This window comes from Athene cunicularia (genome assembly GCF_003259725.1).
Source record: "Athene cunicularia isolate RWA chromosome 2 unlocalized genomic scaffold, athCun1 chr2_part1, whole genome shotgun sequence".
NCBI classification, from domain to species: Eukaryota; Metazoa; Chordata; class Aves; order Strigiformes; family Strigidae; genus Athene; species Athene cunicularia.
Genome location: NW_020799095.1, coordinates 89,639,649 through 89,660,176, shown reverse-complemented (window position 1 = coordinate 89,660,176; position 20,528 = coordinate 89,639,649). Strand labels below are relative to the sequence as shown.

The 20,528-nt window shown below is 39.5% G+C and overlaps 2 protein-coding genes across 2 annotated transcripts in view; one reads left to right on the top strand and one right to left on the bottom strand.

Moving 5' to 3' along the window:
- The window catches only part of TDP2 (tyrosyl-DNA phosphodiesterase 2), a 6,977-nt gene extending 6,735 nt beyond the window's left edge, over positions 1 to 242 (bottom strand). The window contains exon 1 of the mRNA XM_026841414.1: positions 3 to 242. Within this exon, the coding sequence (XP_026697215.1) occupies positions 3 to 242 (240 nt within the window). The remainder of the gene's footprint in view (positions 1 to 2) is intronic.
- A 44-nt stretch (positions 243 to 286) lies between these two features.
- ACOT13 (acyl-CoA thioesterase 13) lies at positions 287 to 13,238 on the top strand. The gene is made up of 3 exons (XM_026842399.1): positions 287 to 427; positions 10,158 to 10,342; positions 12,520 to 13,238. Exons 1-3 carry the CDS (start codon positions 347 to 349, stop codon positions 12,686 to 12,688), a joined length of 435 nt encoding a protein of 144 aa, XP_026698200.1. The 5' UTR covers positions 287 to 346; the 3' UTR covers positions 12,689 to 13,238.
- Positions 13,239 to 20,528: the final 7,290 nt, after the last annotated feature.

Genomic DNA, 20,528 nt, shown 5'->3' with positions numbered 1-20,528 from the left:
GCCCCCGCCGCCGCCCCCGGCCGTACCTGCATGTGCCAGTCGTTGCCGGCCAGGAAGCTCCGCGCCACCGCCTCGTCGCTGCTGGTGATGGCGGCGAACTCGGAGCACAGCACCCTCCTCCGCTTGGCGAGGTGTAACGCCTCCTCATCCTCCTCCGCCGCCGCCGGCAGCGGCTCACCCGCCTGCGGGCTCCGGGCCGCCTCGTCGCTCTCTTCCCGCCGCTGCCCCTCCGCCGCCTCCATGGCTCCCCGGGCAGCGGGGCGGACGGAAGCCGTGGGGAAGCTCCACCCGCCGGGGTTGCCGTTCCGGGGCGCGGTCGGGCGGTCGGCGGGGCACTCAGGGCAACATGGGGTGCACGATGGAGAGCCTGAGAGAGGCCATAAAGTACATGGTGGAGTCGCAGGGCTTCGACCGGGTGCTCCGCAAGGTACGGGAGAGGGCGGCGGGGCCCTCGGGTGGGCGTCCCGCCATAACAGCAGCCCCTCACGGGAAAGACGGCGGTGCGCCTGAGGCGGGGCCGCCCCTTTAAAAGCCGTTTTTCCCCTCCCAGAATACAAGGCCGAGCCCGGCTGAGTTGCGGTTCCTTCCGCGCAGTCTCGCCGAGCTCACTCGCCTCGGGCGGGCGGCAGCCCGGCTGACGGTGGCCCCGGGGCCGGCGCCGACCGAGGGCTGGGGTGTGTTCGCTGAACCCTGACCGCGGTGGCGCGGACCTGCCGTTGTTTTCCCCAGATTCGAGCTTTCCGAACGGCGGTGTGCGGCAGTGGTGGTGACACACAGTAGAAAACACAGGTTGTTGCTCGGTAACTCTTAAATTCTAGCGCTCCTTTCCAGTACCTCTCTGAAGACGAGGATCGTGCTGAATAACTGTTACAGGATTTCGCCTGGCTGTGGGTATCTCTAGGCTTGCTTTGTTAACAACTCAGAGTTGGGCCATCACCTCAGTGAGTGGCAAGGACTAACAAAGAGCACCTTCTGTATATTACATGACATTGTGCAATACAAAAGTCTTTGGTGTTTTTCCATGATCTCTCAGTCTCCAATTCTTCATCAGTTTCAAAAGTCCATTATATTCTTCAGCTTCATCTAATTCTCACTGTTCCATTCCAATTCCTCTTTTGAAGTCACTGCTCATTGGTGTAGTCTTCGGTCAACACGGTTACTTACCTTCTTAAAAAATCTTCATCGTAATTCTCCTTTAGTATTCTGAGAAAAAACTCAAGATGTTGTGTTTAACATATACTTAATCTGTGTCTAAGTTTAAATGCCTAACCTTTATAAATGGCTTACTTTAATCACTTATTTCTTGTCTTCTGTTAGGTGTAAAACTTAATACCTAAGATTAGTTTCTGTTAATTCAGATTGACATGGGGCAAATGAGCAGTACTGGCATTGGACTGTCAGTGTTGTTCTTTGAACACCTGTATTCTATCAAACCTATAAGACTAAATCTATTTATCAATTATTAACAGTATCTTAATAAAGAGCCTTCTAAGAGCTTTCTCCTTTTACAAATTCCCTCCTTTTGTTTTCATTGCACTCTTGCTATCCAACACAACACTGAAACAGTGTAATTATTCAAACTATTATGACTGTCGTTAAAACACTAACAATTCTATTGGTATTGGCATCCCGATATCGCGATGCAAACTTTTTCCACAAGGTGTCGCTCCTGTAAAAAAGAGAGATAAGTACAGATGATAATATTTTACAACAGTTCATTATGCTTCGGATTCTTTACGGGCATGAGAATGATGGATCCAAGTCTCTTTCCTAGATACCTTAAAGAGAAGTTGATAAAACAGTATAAGGCCCTTCCCATTTTGATTCACATCTGGTTTTCCTTTTAAAATTCTTAATATAAACTTTGTCTCCTGGTTGAATATTATGAACCTGAATTTTGGGAGTTATTCCCTGGTACCAATAAATATGATTGCTCATTTGAAAAAAAAAAGTTCTGCAAATATAAAAGATTTTGTGTGACCTGCTCATCTTTGTCCAAAAGACTTTTTTTTTTTTTTTTTTTTATACATACTTGGTACAGCAAGTATTCTCCTAAATAAAATTTCAGCTGCGGAAACCCCAACTGGCTGTCTTAGGGTATTTATCATATCCCACAAAACTCAATTTAAAGCATCAGGCCACTTTAGGCCAGTCTGTTTACAAACCTTAACTAATTTTTCTTTTAAAGTTTTGTTCATTCATTCTACTTGGCCAGATAATTTGGGGTGATGTGGAATATTAAATTGACCAAAAATCCCTAAAAAAATTATAAATTTGAATTAAAATTGCAGCTGTGAGATGACTTCTTCAATCAGAATCAATAACTTCAGGAACTCTGTATCTCGGGATTATTTACTTCAGTAGAATTTTTACTACTGCCTTTGAATCATTTTTGTTAGTAGGAAAAGCTTCTATCCATCCTGTTAACTGATCGGCTATCACTAATGTGTAAGAGTACCCCATTGTTTTTGGCATTTCAGCCTAATCAGTTTGGAGTTTTTGAAAAGGAAAGGTGGTTGGAGGTCTTTTCCCACTGGGAGTCTTAATTCATACAGAAGCATATTGTCTATACAGTTTACATCCTTCACAGATTCTTTTAGCTGCTGCATAAATTCCTGGGGCAGCCTAAAGTCTTTGAATCCGGAGCACTAAGCTCTCTTGGCCCCCCGTGAGTTTTTTCGTGGTGCCATCACGTGAACAGTAATAAATACCTTTTGGGGAGAAGAGGTTTGTTGTTTAACATCTGCTGACCTCCTTGACTTTGAGCTTCAAGTCAGATCCATTGCTTTTCTTTAGGGAGACCTTCATATAACCTGTTTATGTCTGGGAGTTCAGGTGTCACCTCATGTTGTGACAGTGACATGATGGACACATTCTGTCGTGCTGCTGCTTTAGCTGATCAGCTAAAGAGTTTCCTTTTGAAATCATATCTTGTTTCAGAGTGTATGCATTTATATAAATGACAGAAATTTCAGAGGGTAGCTGTATCACCTCTAATAATTCTTTGATCTGTTTTCCATGAGCAATAGACTTTCCTGCTGACGTTAAGAAAAGAGTCTGTGTAAATGTTAACCCTTATCCCAATTGCATATTTAGTAGCTTCCGTAAAGGCAATTATTTCTGCTCCGTGTACATTTAAAGGTGCAGGCAAAGGTCTTGCCAACAGTACCTGTGTTTCCCTAGTCACTGCGAAACCAGTACATCTTCAACCTCCTTCATAATAGGAGGAGCCATCTGTGAAGAAGTTCAAATCAGGGTTATCTAAAGGTTGATCTTTCGATTCATCTCACGGTTTGCTGGTTTCACTTAAGAGTTGGACACAGTTATCTTTTTCTACATTGGAGGGTAAAGGCAGTAGGGTAGCCGGGTTCTAAGTGTTGCACCTTTCCAATTTTAAATTATCAGCCAATAACAGAATTATATCTATGTGCCCTTTGCGGAGATAAAGCTTTCTCTGCATATTGTTTTAACAATATCTCTACCTCATGGGGTACCCAGAAAGTTAGTGGATGCCCTAGAACAATTGTCCTGTTTTTTTCTACTATCTCAGCTGCTGCTGCTATTGTTCTAATACAAAAAGGAATTCCTTTAGTCACTGGGTCTAACTTAGAAGAAAAATAGGCAACAGGTCTTTCATATGGTCCTAAAGCCTGTACTAGCACCCCTTTTGCAGTTCCTTTGTTTTCATCACAATATAATTTAAAAGGTTTTGAATAATCAGGAAGTCCCAGAGCAGGGGCAGACAAAAGTGCTGCTTTTAGACTACGAAAGGCTTTTTCTCTCTCAGTACTCCCAAGTAATTGGTTTCACTTCCTCATTTTGGGTAGCCTCATGCAAAGGCCTAGCTATGTTACTAAACCCTGGGCTCCAAGGGTGACAAAACCCTGCTTGTCCCAAAAATCCTCTAATTGCTTTTTAGTTGTCGGTCTAGGTATCTCTTGAATTGTTTTGACTCTCTCAGGATCCACCTCCCTTCTTCCTGGTTTTAATATAAATCCAAGATATTTCACTTGCTGTTTACGAAATTGTAATTTGGATGGAGATGCACGGTGTCCCTTTTTAACAAGTTGAATACATAAGTATTTGGTATCTCTGATACAATCATTCTTGGTTTTGCTTGCCAATAATAAATCATCAACATATTGGATTAAAACAGCTTTATTTGGAAAAACTAGATCTTGTAAATATTTTTTCAAAATTTGAGAAAATATTGTTGGAGAACTAGTCAATCCTTGTGGTAACCTAGTCCAAGTTAACTGCTTTCCTTGCCAAGTGAAGGCAAAGATTGATTGGCTTTCTTCTGCAATTGGGATGCTAAAGAAAGCTCCTGTAAGATCAAGCACCATGAAATACTGTGCCCAGACTGGAATCTGTGTTAAAATCAGACTAGGATCTGGTACCACAGGATGTGGAGCAATTACATGTTCATTTACAGCTCCTAAATCTTGGACAAATCTATATTCAGAATCTCCATCTTTGTCTACTCTGTGTTTACTAACTGGTATAATAAAATTGGAGTATTATAAGGATTACAACATCCTTCAAAATCCCTTTTTCTAAAAAATGTACAATTTGCTTTTCTATTATACTGGGAACAGCCTCATTTATAATTGGATATTGTTGAATTGAAGGAGGGGTTTGTTTTTACCACAATAGTTTTGGCTGATTTTAACAATCCTGTTTCATCTCCTGACATACTTCAAAGTTCTCTAGGGACTGCAGCCAGTTCAAGTGGTATACTTTTAAAATTATTTTGTCTTTGATCTCCAAGTTGAATTATTTCTGAACCCATTATAATTAGTTGGATCCCTGTTGGAGCCAAGGAGATAAACATACCAAATTCCTGCAAAAGGTCTCATCCCAAAAGGGAAATAGGAGAACTGGGAGATATCACAAATCTTCCCCAAGCCTATTTCTTATCTAAGATTACAGGCAAAGGGGTAGATAAACATTTTATCTCTTCCCCTACCACTCCCCATATTATTACTGTTTCATGCAAAATTTGGAGAACTTCAGAATTCAGTAAAGACAAAGTTGTCCCCATATCCACTAGAAAATTAACAAATACTGTTTATCTTTGCAGAAATCTGACCCTGCTCATCTACCTTGATTCTAACAGGCTCCATTGTTCCTTCAGTTCCCAGAGAAGATGGGTATCATTTTTTCACTGTGAATGAGGTCGATGTGGTCTGACAGGTGAAGATCCTCCTTGTGCAGACATGGGTCTCAGCAGACACTCTCTCTGCATGTGGCCCAAATTTCCACAATAGAAGCACTCTAAATAATTAGCATATTGAGAAATAGGAGCAACTCTTGCCTCGCACCCCTCTCCCTCTAAATTCACCTCGGGGAAATCCTTGACTTCTTCTCAGGTTATGGGTTTGAGTAAATGCTGCAACCCATAACCCGATTTTCTTTCTCTTTTCGCTCTCACTTTTTCTCAAGTTTTAATCTTTCTTCTTGCTGCTTTTGCTTTCTTCATCTCTTCTGTCAAAAACAAAAGCAGCAATGCTTAAAATTTTGGTTAATGTTTCACCTTGCCAGCCTGGTATGTGTTTCTTAAAATATTTATTTATGTTTGGAGCAGATTGATCTACAGAAGCACTAACAGCTAATGGTTCTTGGAAATTATCATCGGTCATACCCTTATATTTTAGAAAGTAGCCTTCCATCGGCCCCAGTAACCGCTTGGGTGTTCATCCGTTTTTTGCCTACATTCTAAAACTTTTGTCCAGTTAGTTTCTCTCTTACCTGCTTGTCAGACCACTTCTATTAGTTGCTGGATAGCAGCCTTATTAGCTCTTGTTCCCTCTGTGGTTGCTAAATTCCTTTCTGGATCTTGCTCAGGCCAGGGATTTAATCCTTGGCCTCTATGAGCAATCTCTTTATCCTTTTGAAAAATCTTTTCCCTTTCCTCTGATTGAAATAGTTCTCATAATAAAGTTCTCATATTCTTCCAACTAGGGGTATAATCAGTGACAATTCCCAATAACAGTTGAGCACATTTTTCAGCATCATCTTGTAACCGAGGCGTTTTTGCCTGCCAAGCTACTAAAGCACCTTGCTTCCAAGGTTCATGTCTCATAACTGAGGTTACTGCAGAGACTAAAGCAGGTGCACCAGGACCTGCTCTAGGGTTTGGGATGTAATCCAAACACATTGGATTCATGCCAGTATTACTAGAAGGAAATTCAGTTTCCTCAGCCTCAGGACCTGAGGGAAGTAAACTTCCCCTAGTTTTCCTCAAAAGATTTTTCTTTCTTTGTTGAGCCCAATTATACCAGATACACCAATAATCAGTATCCTGACACCCAGAGTCTTCCAAAATTATTCTTAAGAATTTTTGCTTATGGGGTTTAAATGGTCCCTTAGGAGGCCATACATCCATTGGCCCTCCTCCTCTATTTCTCATCAGGAATGGCCATTCCTCTTAGCACAATATTATTAGTTTTCTCTTCTGTAACGTTTGTGCCAAAGATCTCTTTCCCCAATTCTCTAAAACTTCAGCAAGGGGTGTCCCCATTTCAATGCAGGATGTTGACCCCATCTCTTTTCCTTTATCTTACCTTGTTTTGCAAATTTAAACACAAGAGTTTCCCAGTGTAATTCTATCTGGAACTACATGTATCCAAGTCTCGTAGGTGAACTCACCTGGTATTTCTTTTTGCTGGCAGTTCGAGTGTTGGTAACGGGTTTGCCCAGAGGAATATCTGGCTCTTCCTCTCTTGTGTGCTAGTGTCACATCTGGGTCACCAAATTCTGTTAAAGGATTTCGCCTGGCTGTGGGTATCTCTAGGCTTGCTTTGTTAACAACTCAGAGTTGGGCCATCACCTCAGTGAGTGGCAAGAACTAACAAAGAGCACCTTCTATATATTACATGACATTGTGCAATACAAAAGTCTTTGGTGTTTTTCCATGATCTCTCAGTCCCCAATTCTTCATCAGTTTCAAAAGTCCATTATATTCTTCAGCTTCACCTAATTCTCACTGTTCCATTCCAATTCCTCTTTTGAAGTCACTGCTCATTGGTGTAGTCTCTGGTCATCTTGGTTACTTATCTTCTTAAACAGTCTTCATCATAATTCTCCTTTAGTATTCTGAGAAAAAACTCAAGATGTTGTGTTTAACATATACTTAATCTGTGTCTAAGTTTAAATGCCTAACCTTTATAAATGGCTTACTTTAATCACTTATTTCTTGTCTTTTGTTATGTCTAAAACTTATTACCTAAGATTAATTTCTATTAATTCAGCTTGACTGGGTTTTAAACCAGCCATAGAGAGGGCTGCACAGGGGGCAAATGAGCAGTACTGTCATTGGACTGTCAGTATTGTTCTTTGAACACCTGTATTCTATCAATTAAACCTATAAGACTAAATCTATTTATCAATTATTAACAGTATCTTAATAAAGAGCCTTCTAAGAGCTTTCTTCTTTTACAGTAACCTTCCATGAGTTATTTAGTAACTAGTGTTCTTCCCTTCATAGTACCTCTGACTAAGCATAACTTTCAGGACTGTAAAATGATGAAATAAATACTCTTCTGGGTTTAAAAATGAACAAAAGTAGCTTATTATAACTTCTCACACCTCACCTTGAAGTCAGACTGAAAGCACAAGCACCTCAGCCCTCTCTTGAGTTTCTACACAAGGACTAATATAAAGAAATGTATTTGACTGGTATGGCTCTAATGTAATACTCCATTATGATCAAAAAAAGTTGAAATGATGTTACTGTATTAAATTTTGTAGCTGCTGTGAACTAGGTGGTCCTGTGAAGCAGTTTCAGTGTTCCCATTAAATTTCGCAGTGCTAGAATGCTCCATTTAATTTCTATTTATTTGTGTAGCTGTGACGTTCAGTGATGCATTAAATTTATCTAAGAAAACCAACCAAATGTGTATGTTTTGCATTGTAGAGGAGCAAATGTAATATTGGAACCAGTGCTTTCATTGAAAGCTCCATGATCTGGTACATTTAATAGAAAGTAACTATTTGCAAACACTCTTACTGTCTTGTTTCCTCAAGAAGTTTTGGTCTTGTATTTAAAAAGTATAAAGTTTTAAGTTTAAGAAGCTCATTTATTTAGAAAGAGTCCAATTAGTTCTTAGTCACCACTTCACTGTAATAACTTTACCTTAAAATCTTACTAAGTGGAGTGTTTCAGCTCATAAAGGTAACTGTCTGGAAGTGAGCCTTGGGAGATAGGCTTTCCTGCCTTGCTCTGGAATACTTTTAAACTTTTTCTGCAATCTCCTTCTAGAATTATGGTGCTATGAACATAATCATAATAACAATAAAAGTAGAGTTTTGTTTGAATGTAAAGTATTTGCTGTTTTTCTGGGAGATACCTGAAGCCTTTCTTACCATAATTAAATATGATCAAGATTTTTACTGTTCTGGAGAAGACAGATTTTAGTCTGAAACTTCTCAGCTCCAGCATCAGACTTGGTTTCTGGTTTAATTCCAGGCTGGTATCTACATAGGGCTTAATGATGGTGCGTTTTAAAGCCCTTTCTCCAAAGAAGTAGCACATCTCAGTAGTGGCTGGAAGCCGAAGCAGCATACTGTTCCCTGCAACAGACAGACCTGTGGGAGGACAAGCACAGAAGGGCTGCGAGAAGTACAAACCAGCAGCTCTAGCTGTGTTAAGTCCTGGAAGTGTTCAAATACTGAACTATTTTCATCAAGGAGAACAGGCAGCTAGTGCCAGATCAGAGCAATGACAAAACCCAGATGCTTTCCTTGCCTTGCTGATGGATTGGAGAACTCCCTGACGGTAGTGGAAGCCATCTGCTCCCAGTGTCAAGTGTCAGTAAAGTCCTCATTAGAAATTCTGTCAGAAACGTAGGCCTCCATAGGCCTCCAGTCAGTGCAGCACAGCGTGCCTGCTTTAGGACTTGGGATTTTCATTGATCAAGGTGCTATTTCTTTATTAGGACACTGCCTCAGTGATTTCCCCTCTGTTTAATTCCAGCATTTTCCATTCATAGATGGACTCTGTACTACGTCATCATTTATCTTAGTATCACGTCTTTGCAAAATTTGGATAAACTTTGGCCTATTGGAAAGGGACGTTGGCTGAAACTGAGCTCTTACACTGCATTATATACAAGAAATAGTGAAACTGGGGACATTTCAATCTTAATTCCTTTTAAGATTAAAAAGATTTAAGTCAACTCATCTGATTAAGTCAACTCAGCTGATACAGTATGGAAACACGTACGCTTAAAAAAAACTTTGTAAAAAAAGTTACATTAGTAGGAATTATAATAAATATTATGCCCACATTTCACTTGTGACAGTCTAAAGGTACTTCAGAGTCTTAGTTGTAGGTGTAAATATATGTGTTGTACTTAGACCAGTTTTGCATCTGCTTTCACATTTTGAATATATTTCAGATTTTGAATATAGTGCTACTGACTGAAGAAACTTGAAAAAAGGTTTTAAAATACTGAATTGCAGTAACTTCTTGGTGTCAGATATCCAGCTGTTGGTTACAGGGGGAAGCATGGTGCCATAGACATACTGTAATTTTCTATTTAACACCTGTGGGCAAGAATAAAAGAGTATACACAAATCATGGTTCTGTAACACAGTGTGATACAGCTTTGCATACTTCTACCCAGGAGTATGAATTTCGGTTCGGGGTGGTCAATCTGATTAGCATTTCCAGCGCTCATTTCAAAATACTGATTTTTACTGAGATTGCTCTAGTATAATAATTCATTAATTACTGTCTGTCTCATTTCCATTTTGTGAGCCAACAAATACACCTTCACAACTATGGTACACACAGATAATCAGAGCAGTTTTGTGTTTCCTCTAATCTGTTTTTTCAGTCACAGATTAAAGCAGAAGGAAAACTGAAGAATGTTGTGTTCTAAGCAATTTGTGAGAGCATAGCAAGTATTGAAGTTTTGTTAAGCTATCGGTTTAAATGTTTATCTGCGCTAGAAATACAAATTTTTCTAAGGCAACAATCTTCTGCTCAAAATTTATGGAAATACCTAATGTGATAGTTGAATTACTCTATTTTCCATCTTTTGTCTCATGAGTCCAGAATTAAACAAGATTTACTTTCAATTTGATTCAGGGCAGTATCGGGTGTTGGTACTACTGTCAGTAAGCTTTTTATTCCTTCTGTGGTTATACAGATGAAACTCCTTTCCGCAACTCCTGGAAAAGTTGTTTGTGAAATGAAAGTAGAGGAGGAGCATACGAATAGAGGTGGCACATTACATGGAGGTTTGACAGCCACGCTTGTGGATGTGGTGTCAACAGCGGCGTTGCTGTACACAGAAAGAGCACTGCCTGGGGTCAGTGTGGACATGAACATCACGTAGGTATCATTCGCCATGTTTATCAGAACATACTTCCCCTAACACGATATTGTACTTCATTTCTGTGCTGTAGTACTAACTTAAAAGGAGGTGTTTTCTTGGGTTTCAGAAGACTTGTTTTGTAAATAAAGTGTGGAATGTATTTGAGGATATTTTCATTTGGTTGCAAAATTCGAGTTGGGCTTTCTTAAGCTTTTGTTTTGTTACATTTGTTTAAGAGACTACCCATTCACAGAGTGTAAAGGGGTGTTGGGATGTGGTAAATTTAATCTTATGAAATTGGCTCAACTTCTGTCTTCACTTGTGAAGATGTGTTAGTATGTCTTCAAACACAAGATCTAGGGTAGGCAGCTTTCTGTAAACCCTTAGTATTAGTCCATAAAATGTTAAAAGAGGAAAAATACTAAAACAGGAAACAGTTTAGCTCTGATGTATGCTCACATAGAGGCTTAATTACAGATTGAATCAGAATTTTTCGGTGGAGGAACCTTCCTTTGCTCTAGGTCATTTAAAGGTAGTTTTATACTGAGAATAGTTCTTCCTGTAATGCAAATTTAAAGCCCAGTGTCTTAAAAAAAAAAAAAAAGTCCTTCTTTGATCGTGCTATTTTAGCTTGTCAGCTTTGATTCATTACTTTCAATGAAGAGGTTATGACTCATTGGAACTAAAGTAATCCTGCTTGGAATAACTAACACAGACCAATAAAAATCTTACAAAAGTAACCCTCATCAAAACTGTCTTAAAAAAAAAAAAAAGCTTTACAAGTGTGTGGGGAGTGACCTGTATCTTTACCAGGTTTCCTCCTTTCCCCCCCAACACCTTCTAGTTTCTCCACTGGGCAGGTAGGACTGGACCATCTATTTAAGCTTTATCCTACCACTGTGATGACTAGGAAATTACTGGAAATTAAAACCTGAAATTATCCTATCATTATTATTTTTTCCTACAGCAGTATAACAAGAGGCCAACATCTGAATTATTTACATTATCAGTTACATTATCAATTGCCTACTCGATTACATAAAGGCTAAAATGTTAAGGAAGTGCTCTCTTTGGAGGTGATCCAAAGTTATTTGAGTAGCATAACCTTTAGGAAATGTTACATGAAGCAGTAATAGCTTTGTTTAACCTGCGCTGTTGCTTTCACTGAAGTAAGTGATACTGGATGTCAAATACTGCTATAATACAGCTTTTTCCTTTTTGGAAAGGAGCTTTTTAAAAAGTTGGCACGAGGAAGCTATTTCAGTAGTGGAAAGAACAGAGAGTAACAGAAACTTTTTTTTTTAAAAAAATCACAAGAGGATCAACAGCAGCCTCTAAAAATGAAACAAGACTGAAACCCTGCCCCCTGTCAAGTAATGGGGCTTGTGCTCCATCAAATGTAGGTGTGACTGTTATACTTTTGGCATGGTGTCATGTATAAGAATGGACTGGTTAATTAAGTTTATCTCGGTAGGATTTTTATCTGGCGATTACACATTCTCCTCTGTAATTCTAACATTTGAATATTGTTCCCTTAACTCAGTTCATGGTTGGATCATGTTCCTCCTGGTTCTTTTCAGGCTTTTTGTGGGGGAATTTCTTCCTGTTCCCTTGAGAGTGTGTTCTAAAAGAACACCCCTCCTACTCGAAGTAAATAAAAACAGTTATCTAATGGATGGAAACAGAATTAAACCTGGGAAGTTTGAAGGCCTCCCAGATTTCCATGACTTTTCTCTGATCAGGGTATGGGAAGCGATTAACCTACACTTGGGTTCCATACAGAAATGACCTTCTAGAGCCTTTGAGACATTTTGCAGCTGAACCAGCCAGACTAGTTTTGAAAGGCTGTCGGGAGCCAGCAGTGGCTGGAATAGGACTTGGAGCTGAACTTTTAACTCAGGTCTTTGATACCTAATTGTTTCTGTTCCAAAATGGACTTTTCCTCAGCAGCAAGCCAATGGGTTTCTTTCTGTCCTCCATTTTCTCAGAGAATTCTTACAGTGAATTACCACTGCAGTACTTAAAGGAACTAAAAGTCTTTAAGAAGTGGGGATTTGCAAGCAGGCAGTTAAGAGAGATGTGTCTTTATCACTCATTTTTGCTAATTCCCTTCATGATAATCAAAAATGCAAGAATATTCTTGGATTTGTGCTCTGTACAGCCTCTTACCTGTTAATTTTGTTCTTCATTGAAGATATACTTCTGCTGCTAAGATTGGAGAAGAGATACTGATTACAGCTCAGATTTTGAAGCAAGGAAGAAGTATTGCATTTGCCACCGTGGATTTAACAGATAAGGCCACAGGAAAGTTAATTGCACAAGGTAGACATACAAAGTATCTAGGAAGTAATACAAGCAAGTAATTTAAAAAAAAAAAAAAAGGGCTTATAATTCCATATCGAATGATTTTCTCATTTATACAATAGGACATCTGCAGTAAGTTTGGTAGTTTATATCAAATGAATTTGTCTCAGTCCCATAAGAAGTGAACAAATTTCTTAGTTACCACCAGAATTGATACAGGCCTAAAATTAGTGCCTATTTTGAGATGAACAACAGAGTATGATAGCACGGGGATGCATCTGGCTTTTTTTGGTCAAAGTAGCAGATTGGAAAAGCCTTTGCATCAGCCATATGGTTTACCAGCATGACAGTGTTTTAAGAGTTCTCCATTTTCTTTGCCTGTGGTGTCATCGTGTTACAAAGCAACCCAGTCTTCCAGCCCATCACAGTCACATTCAAACAACGCTGTATATGCTTACAAACTGAACTACTTGTGCTGTAAGACGGTAGTACAGAGATTCCTATAATATAGTGTGAAGCTGGTTTGAAAGTGTAAAGTAGGCTAATACAAAATGTAATTTACTGATGCTGTAATAAAGTCAAGTGTTCAATAAAGCTTTCTGAAACTACCTTTTTAAAGATTATTTAATAGTTTTGTAATCTCTTTGCACTGAGTAAAAGCTTGCCAGCATGGAGTGGTTGAGAGAGGGTGCGGTAGAACCCTTGTATGCAAATTCACCTGAGATTTCATTATATCCCTGTGATGCCTGAATGTGAAAATGTAGTTACATCATCAGGGCTTTTCACCTCTACCTACCTGAAGTACTGGCTACATTTGTTTAAAAATCATCAGCTGAGAGTTAGAGATACATCAGAATAATTTGTTGAGTCTTTCATCAGGCTAAGTCTGTAGATTGTCCGACTTGTGTTGAATGCGGTAGAGTTAAGCTGCTATTCATCCGCTGAAGACTTGTCTCCTCATGCACTGTTGTGGACACGTTTAACTGCTTGCTTCACACTGATGACAAACGATCCTTGGCAAGGCTGTCACACTAATTAAAACATCGATGCTACATGTGCAGTGCAAGTTTACATAAACCATGACCTTGTTTTTTCTTCTCTAGTGGGAGATTTGAAAGTTAATCTACACTAGTAAAGGGCATGCATAGTTCTTTTTGTCATGGAAGTTGACTCATTGTTTTCAGTGATTTGAATTTTGTGATTAAATGTGCAGCCAGAGCTTTTTTGTGCATTCCTAAACCTAAAGAAACAATTTCCAGTGAGTTAAATGACCTGTTCATGCATGCCATGATTTTCAATATGAAGTTGACCAAGTTTACTAATATATGAGCAATCTTACAAAAATTACTTTCAAACAAGTGATATATAGTTGATACTTTACCCTTCAATGGAAGTTCTCTAAAAAAAATACCTACAACGGGCTCAGGCTATCAGCATGTATTTTTGCTGCAAGTTTAGAACACTTGTTCATGGTATATACATTCTCAACAAAGGCTTTTCCTCCGAGGCTTACATGCCTGTGGCTAGTTGAACTTTTAATAATAGCATCCTCTCTTCAGCAGTACATTCATAATTATTTTCTCCCCACTATTTGCACTCGTGTTCAGAACCATCCCCCAATCCCATTTATAAAAACACAATGTGTTGCTAAAGCAGTTCTGTGAAGATATTTATTACAGAAGCAACCTTTTTTTGTTTTAAATACTTGCTCATCAGAACTGTATGCTTCACTGTATTAAATTGTATTTCACTTTACAGCTTCCTCTGCCCAGAGGTCTGTCATGATTCTTAAACATCTTCAGCTCCTCTACAATTACTAAGATGAGCAAAGAGGCTCCATCACAGCATGTGGACCCACCTAGTAGGTTTAGCAATTGCCATTCTGGTTATCTTCCTTAACATGTTTTGGCATCTCCAATCACCTTTTTTCTCATCCTTAAGTTCACTGGTTTTCTTCCATAGGTTACCTATGTAGTAGAGTGCAAGGAAATAGAAGCGAGAATGAAAACTGCTCCCCCAGCTACTCTACCCCACCCCCACCCCCCCTCACTGGAACACAAGAGTGATTTGGCTTATTATCGGAAATAAAAGGCAGAGGGTGAGAACAAAGGAGGTGCTGAATTCAATACGTGCCAAGATATTCAGAACGCTTGGCTCTGTGTGCTGGGGCAACTCTGCTCTTGTGTAACTGTCCCACTGCAACTTAACATGACTTCCCTCAATCAGCGCTGGGAGCTATCACTTAGTATTCATATCTGCATAATTACAATTGAAAAGTGTCCAGGCAAATTAAGAGTGGCAAACTTCAACATGGAAACAACAGTATCCCCCTATTACTATTCAAGCCTGGCAAGGACTGTTGCAGGCTGAGGGGGAAACAGGAAGAAACCTCTTCCTGAGATAGTAGTGAATTCTCCTCTCCCTTATAAGACTGTTCAATACAGTATTTTAGTGCTGCCTAATTAATCAGAAAGAGGGACACCATTAATATGCAGGCCAGTTATCTTAGAAGCAGTTTGTTAAACAGATTAAGACAAGCTTGTCTCTTATCCCTCCACCAGCAGCAGCATGTTGACCTCATCATTTATTTCACAAATTAGGCTTGGAGATGATCTTAGAAGGAATGGTCACCACTGAGCTTGCTTAACTTTGAGAGTAAACAGTTGGAACATCAGACTTAATATTTGGAAGGGTTCTTTACTGATTTCACCCTAACCTACATGTTGAAAAAAAAATGTGTATCCTGCTGTAGCAGAGTCTCAAGGAAGTTAACTGAAAAAAATTACTGTAATAAGGACAAATGGTACATGGTTCCACCTGGCATAAAACCAATCTCCTGTAGGGTCGACCTGGTTCCATCACTGCAGATTTAGGCATAATTCCATTGTAAGCAATCAAATATAGTGACTTGATAAGATCATCTTGCACATCTTATCAGAATACCAGACTACATATCCAATGACTGACAGGCACCTGTAAACTCTGTATTTTACAGCTACAAGTGAGACTGTTCCTCCCATGTTGTGCTGCTTGTTGTTTTGTCTTTTTTCTTTAATTCTGTTTTTGAAGTATACCAAACACCTACACCATCCTCCTTGATGTCAAGAGGTCTGTCCTTACAAAGGGCCATACTTTTCACATAGTGATATGTGACACATTGTGGAACAATTTGTCTCAATCAGTGAAAGCAGCTGCAGCTTCCCACTTCATGCAATATATTGGTCAGCCAAGTGTTCAATGCTGGTTTTGCATCACTACTGTTGCATGACTGCATTCAGACTGACACTTCAGTCTTCGCACCATGGCAGAACAGAACCATGCATTACACATCCCTTGAAAAAATGATGAATCAAAATAGCATCGTTCCCACTGGTGCTTAAAACCAAGAGTCCAGATACTAATCAAGGCAAACACAGATCACAGATTAGGGTGCTGTGAGGAAGAATTTTGTTATTAAGGATTCCAGCTCTAAGGGAGAAGTAACCTGTCAGTGATGAACTAGGGAGAGGAGAGGGTAAGGAAGGATGTCACTGCTGAAATAAGTGTTAGATTATCAGGACTTCTTGTTAATCTTTCAGGTTGGGCTGCCTGTCACTGGGGTGTCACGGCTGAGCTGCTTCACCAAGGTTGCTCTGCCAATTTGATCAGAAGCTAGTTGTGTTTACAGTTCTCAAACTGGCAAGCGTTACCACCTAAAGGGGATGGGAGTGGCAGGGAGAATTAGGCTGTTAAGTAACTGTTCTGAACAGCAGTTCCATTCCCTTCAGCTTCACTGACTGGCTCTGAGTCACTGCCAGGGAATACAGAAGAATTTCCAACTGCGTTTCATCACTAACCATTTTAGAATTCCCTATCTGCAGAAAACATTTACCCAATAGAAAGAAATCCCAAAACCTTTCACCTCACTGTCTATGGGAACAAAGGAAAAAAAATAAAACAAAAAAAAGCACTTTGATTCCTATTTTCCTACTTAAGAGTTCAGGAACAACACAGTGACAGTTATCTTTGTGATTCTGTAATGCATTCACTGAACGACTGCTGTTACCAGATCCCCTGGTCCCAAGCTGCCATGGTTGTGGAACACTACAGCATATACAATTCTTGCCTAAACCAGAATAAGTTACCTGCGAGCTCTAATTAAACAAGACCTATTGGCCACCCTCCAGAAAAAAAACCAAACACAACCACTTTTTGTTCACCAAAACAGTACCTGGGGCTGTACCACTGTAGTAAGATTCTGGATCTTTGATTTCTTTTACTTATAAGCAGTAGCTGCTTGAATAGATTGCAAGAGTCTAGAAAAGCAGCTTGTAGAGTGGGTGCTCTAGCATAGAGTAATTGTGCTCAAATTAAGTGACCTTTCCATACATAAATCCTTTCCACGCAGAACTAGGTCATAGATATCTTCAGCCCTAAAAAGCATTTCAGTCATCCATGCAGAAGGGAAACGATGCTTATCACTCAGCTTGCATCAGTTAACCTGTAGAGCTGATGCACCCTTCACAGCATCAGTGCTGTACGGTCAGCCTTGCACGCTCCCATCAAAGCAGTACCTGCAGGTTCTTCCTCATGAGTATTCCTGACAGCAGAGTTCATCTGTACTCCAAGAACATCACAACAAAGAAGATTTAAACACCAAATACAAAGCCCCCAGCCCCTGTGCACTACAGCAGGCAAATGCTGAGGGAATTTCCAGTTCCGCTGCAGAGGCTCGCTCTGACTGAACCTTTTAGCTCAGTCATGCTGGACTCCTGCAGCAAAGGGAAGTAGCCTAGCAGGTACAGAAGACACCTACAAGCTGAGGCCTTGCTCACACAACATCACGTGGCATCAAGTAGTACAGGTGCAAATGAAGGCCAAACCTCTACACGTCTTTGCATGCTAATGATACTAAGGGACAAGTAGTAACACAGGCCTTACAGTATGGGACAGTGGCTTCTATGTAAAGATTATTAAAGTGAAAAATTCCACAAAAGAAATTCTGTAATAAACATCACTCAAGCATTAGTACCATGCCTGAAACTTCCATGCTAAACCCTTTTTCCCTTTTGTAAAACACTATTAAAATCCTTTATCTCATTACTACATTCCAGAAAGCTGTTCCAGAATCTGCAGGCCTATGCAGCTTCTGAATTTGCTGCTGCAGTAAATGCAAAACTGAAAGTGGGAGAAGCTTTTCCGGGCTAATAAAAGAAAATAGCAATTAAGTAAACTCACAGCACATGCATCTCTTAGTGGATATAAATGTAGTCTAATAATTCTTGACTTTTAACAACTATCATCCTAGTGGCAGGAACCTTAATCTTAAATTAAGCCTGTAACAGTCCATTAGAACAATCTCACACTTACAAGAGAAAAAAACATCTTTAAGTGACCATTCTCACTGTTCAATCCCCAGAGATCCAGATTTAACAGGAGATGGCATTCATTAAGTGCAAGTAACCTAATGACTCAGCACTGACAAGTGCAAGAAAATGTAGTGTTCTCCCAGCAGCAAAACAGAAATGGGAGTATGCACAAGGAGCAGGAGTTTATGGCACTTACACCAGATTTTAAAGTCTAAAGTCATTTTAAAACTAATACATTATGCCTTAATGCATCAACAAAAAGCTGGAGTCATTTACAAGGACCAAAACACCTATCTGTAATGAAGACTGATCCTCCACGCATATTTTGTAAATACCTATCTAGTAGGTCTTTCAGAGATTTGATTTTTTTAAGTCTAGAAAATGAACTGGAAAAATTACTGTCTTTCAACCAGCTTTGTTTTTAATAAATAGGCTTAGCATTTTTGCTAAAATTGAGCTTTTGTGTAGCAGAGATCACTACCTTGATCTACAGCTTTCAATGCTCAAATATTAGTTTTAGTTTGAGTAATCATTTTTTTAACACTAAATAATCCCAATGAGCTTCTAGTACCTGATGCATCACTTAACACAGCAATTTTAGTGTAACAAAATAGCTTTTGAGAAGCAATTTATGCCTTGAGGCAGATGGACAAATGGTATCAACTGCAAACTAGCTACAAGCATATTACATTTGGCCAGTGCTTCTACAAAGCATTCTCTCCATCTTGCCATATTTTTGGTAACACTTGTGCAGCTGAAGCTTGAAAAGGTAAGGGAGGCTAACTATACAGCCACATGCAGGCTGGGACATTTAAGCTTCTCATCATCTGGGAAGCACCTGACAAGTTTCCCTTCACCAGACACTTAATTTAGATGCAAGAGATTTAATAGGCCTGTCCACTTAATTTTGCTCTCTATTAGATTTTGCTTTCTGCTTAATTTTGCTACACATTTATCCCTCCCCCATTTGCATTTGCCAAGTTCACGTGACAAATCCACAAGAAATAGCCTGGTAAAAACTCCCCTATTCAGGTGAAACAGTAAGCATACTTCAATTCTTGGTGTTAACATACCCAAAGGAGCCACATAAAGCAGTTGACAGCAGGTAGTAACCAGAATTCTTGTCTTATAAGAGAGCCCTTTACATAAACAGCTCCACAACACAAACTAATGCCATTTCCACAGTCACAAACTATGCTTTGCAAACATTAGTTTTGCAAGATAAGCCCCACACTTTGAAGTTAAGAAAGCCTAACAAAAAGCCACTAAACTGGCAGAGAGGGCCTGAAACCAAAAGCTAGGTATTGTGACATGCTTCCATTCACTTCTGAAGGGCATTTTGCTGGAGTAACTTAACAGAATATTCTGAGGTCAAACTACAAGTGCCATTGAGAAAGAGTCGGGTAATTTCAAGTTTAATCTTCTTCCTCTTAAATCATCCTGTTTAAGTGGAGTGACACCCTTTAAATATGCCAAACAATTTAAGAACAAACTTTCATACACTCCCTGAGATTCTCTTGCTCTGAAGCCTGTTGTTCCCCTTTTTTTCAAAGCTTAGACGAAGCATATGGCTATCAACTCAAGGTGATAGCACAGCAAAAGCATAACTTGTTAGCTGGGTAGAATAAACCACATTTAACAAAACTAGTATTATACAACTATGTTCTCCCAAGAACACAGTGTTACTTAACTCTGGGATCATGGTCGTGAAGAGCAAATGAATAGCCTTCATCTTATGCATCCCATACAAAGCTAAAAAAGTGATTAAACTGAATAGGTTGTTCCCTGTAATACAAAGAATTAAAGATCATACCAGTACTGGCACTTAAAGAGCACTGTACACAGCCATTCAGGCCAACATCTTGAGGCTTCTAAGAGAAACCAGAATGAAGAAAAACAAAATTCCTGATGCAAGAACTACCAAGTCATTTGCTTTGCTAACAAAGATAACTATGGCCATATTCTTACTGCTGTGAGATGATGTCCAAAATGACAAATTAAGAAGGGATTGCACTTAGGAAACAAAATTGACACTAATGAAACTTGAACATTCAAGACCCTACAGAACCCATCTCAAGCTTCATGTGGACACTTGGTATTGTGTCTTATAGATCACTCAGAGAAGGGGCACTTAAAGCTGGGAAATTTTAAGTACTATTAGCGGTTATGGTGGCTACTAAATATTCTAGAAAGTCTTAGCACTCTGTAGAGCAGTACTGCAAGATATTTCTTTATAACTCAAGGCATCTGTTAATGTGAAGTTGCAGCTTTCAGGTGGTGTTTTTCTAGTCTGGTCCAGTTTAACCTGTAGGACCTTATGAGCAAAGAACTAAAAATACTACCGTATTATTTTGTTGGTACACAGATAAGATTATTTCCGACGGCTACTTTTCAAAACATATTGCCCACATATGTAAGAACACCTTTGCCACTTATCTTTGTTAATACCATTTTACAGTCTACACATTTTCAGTGTTTGCAATGGGTGACACTGTCAAGATGCATGACACTACTAAAATTCAATTTACAGAATTTCCATAAATAAAACCAG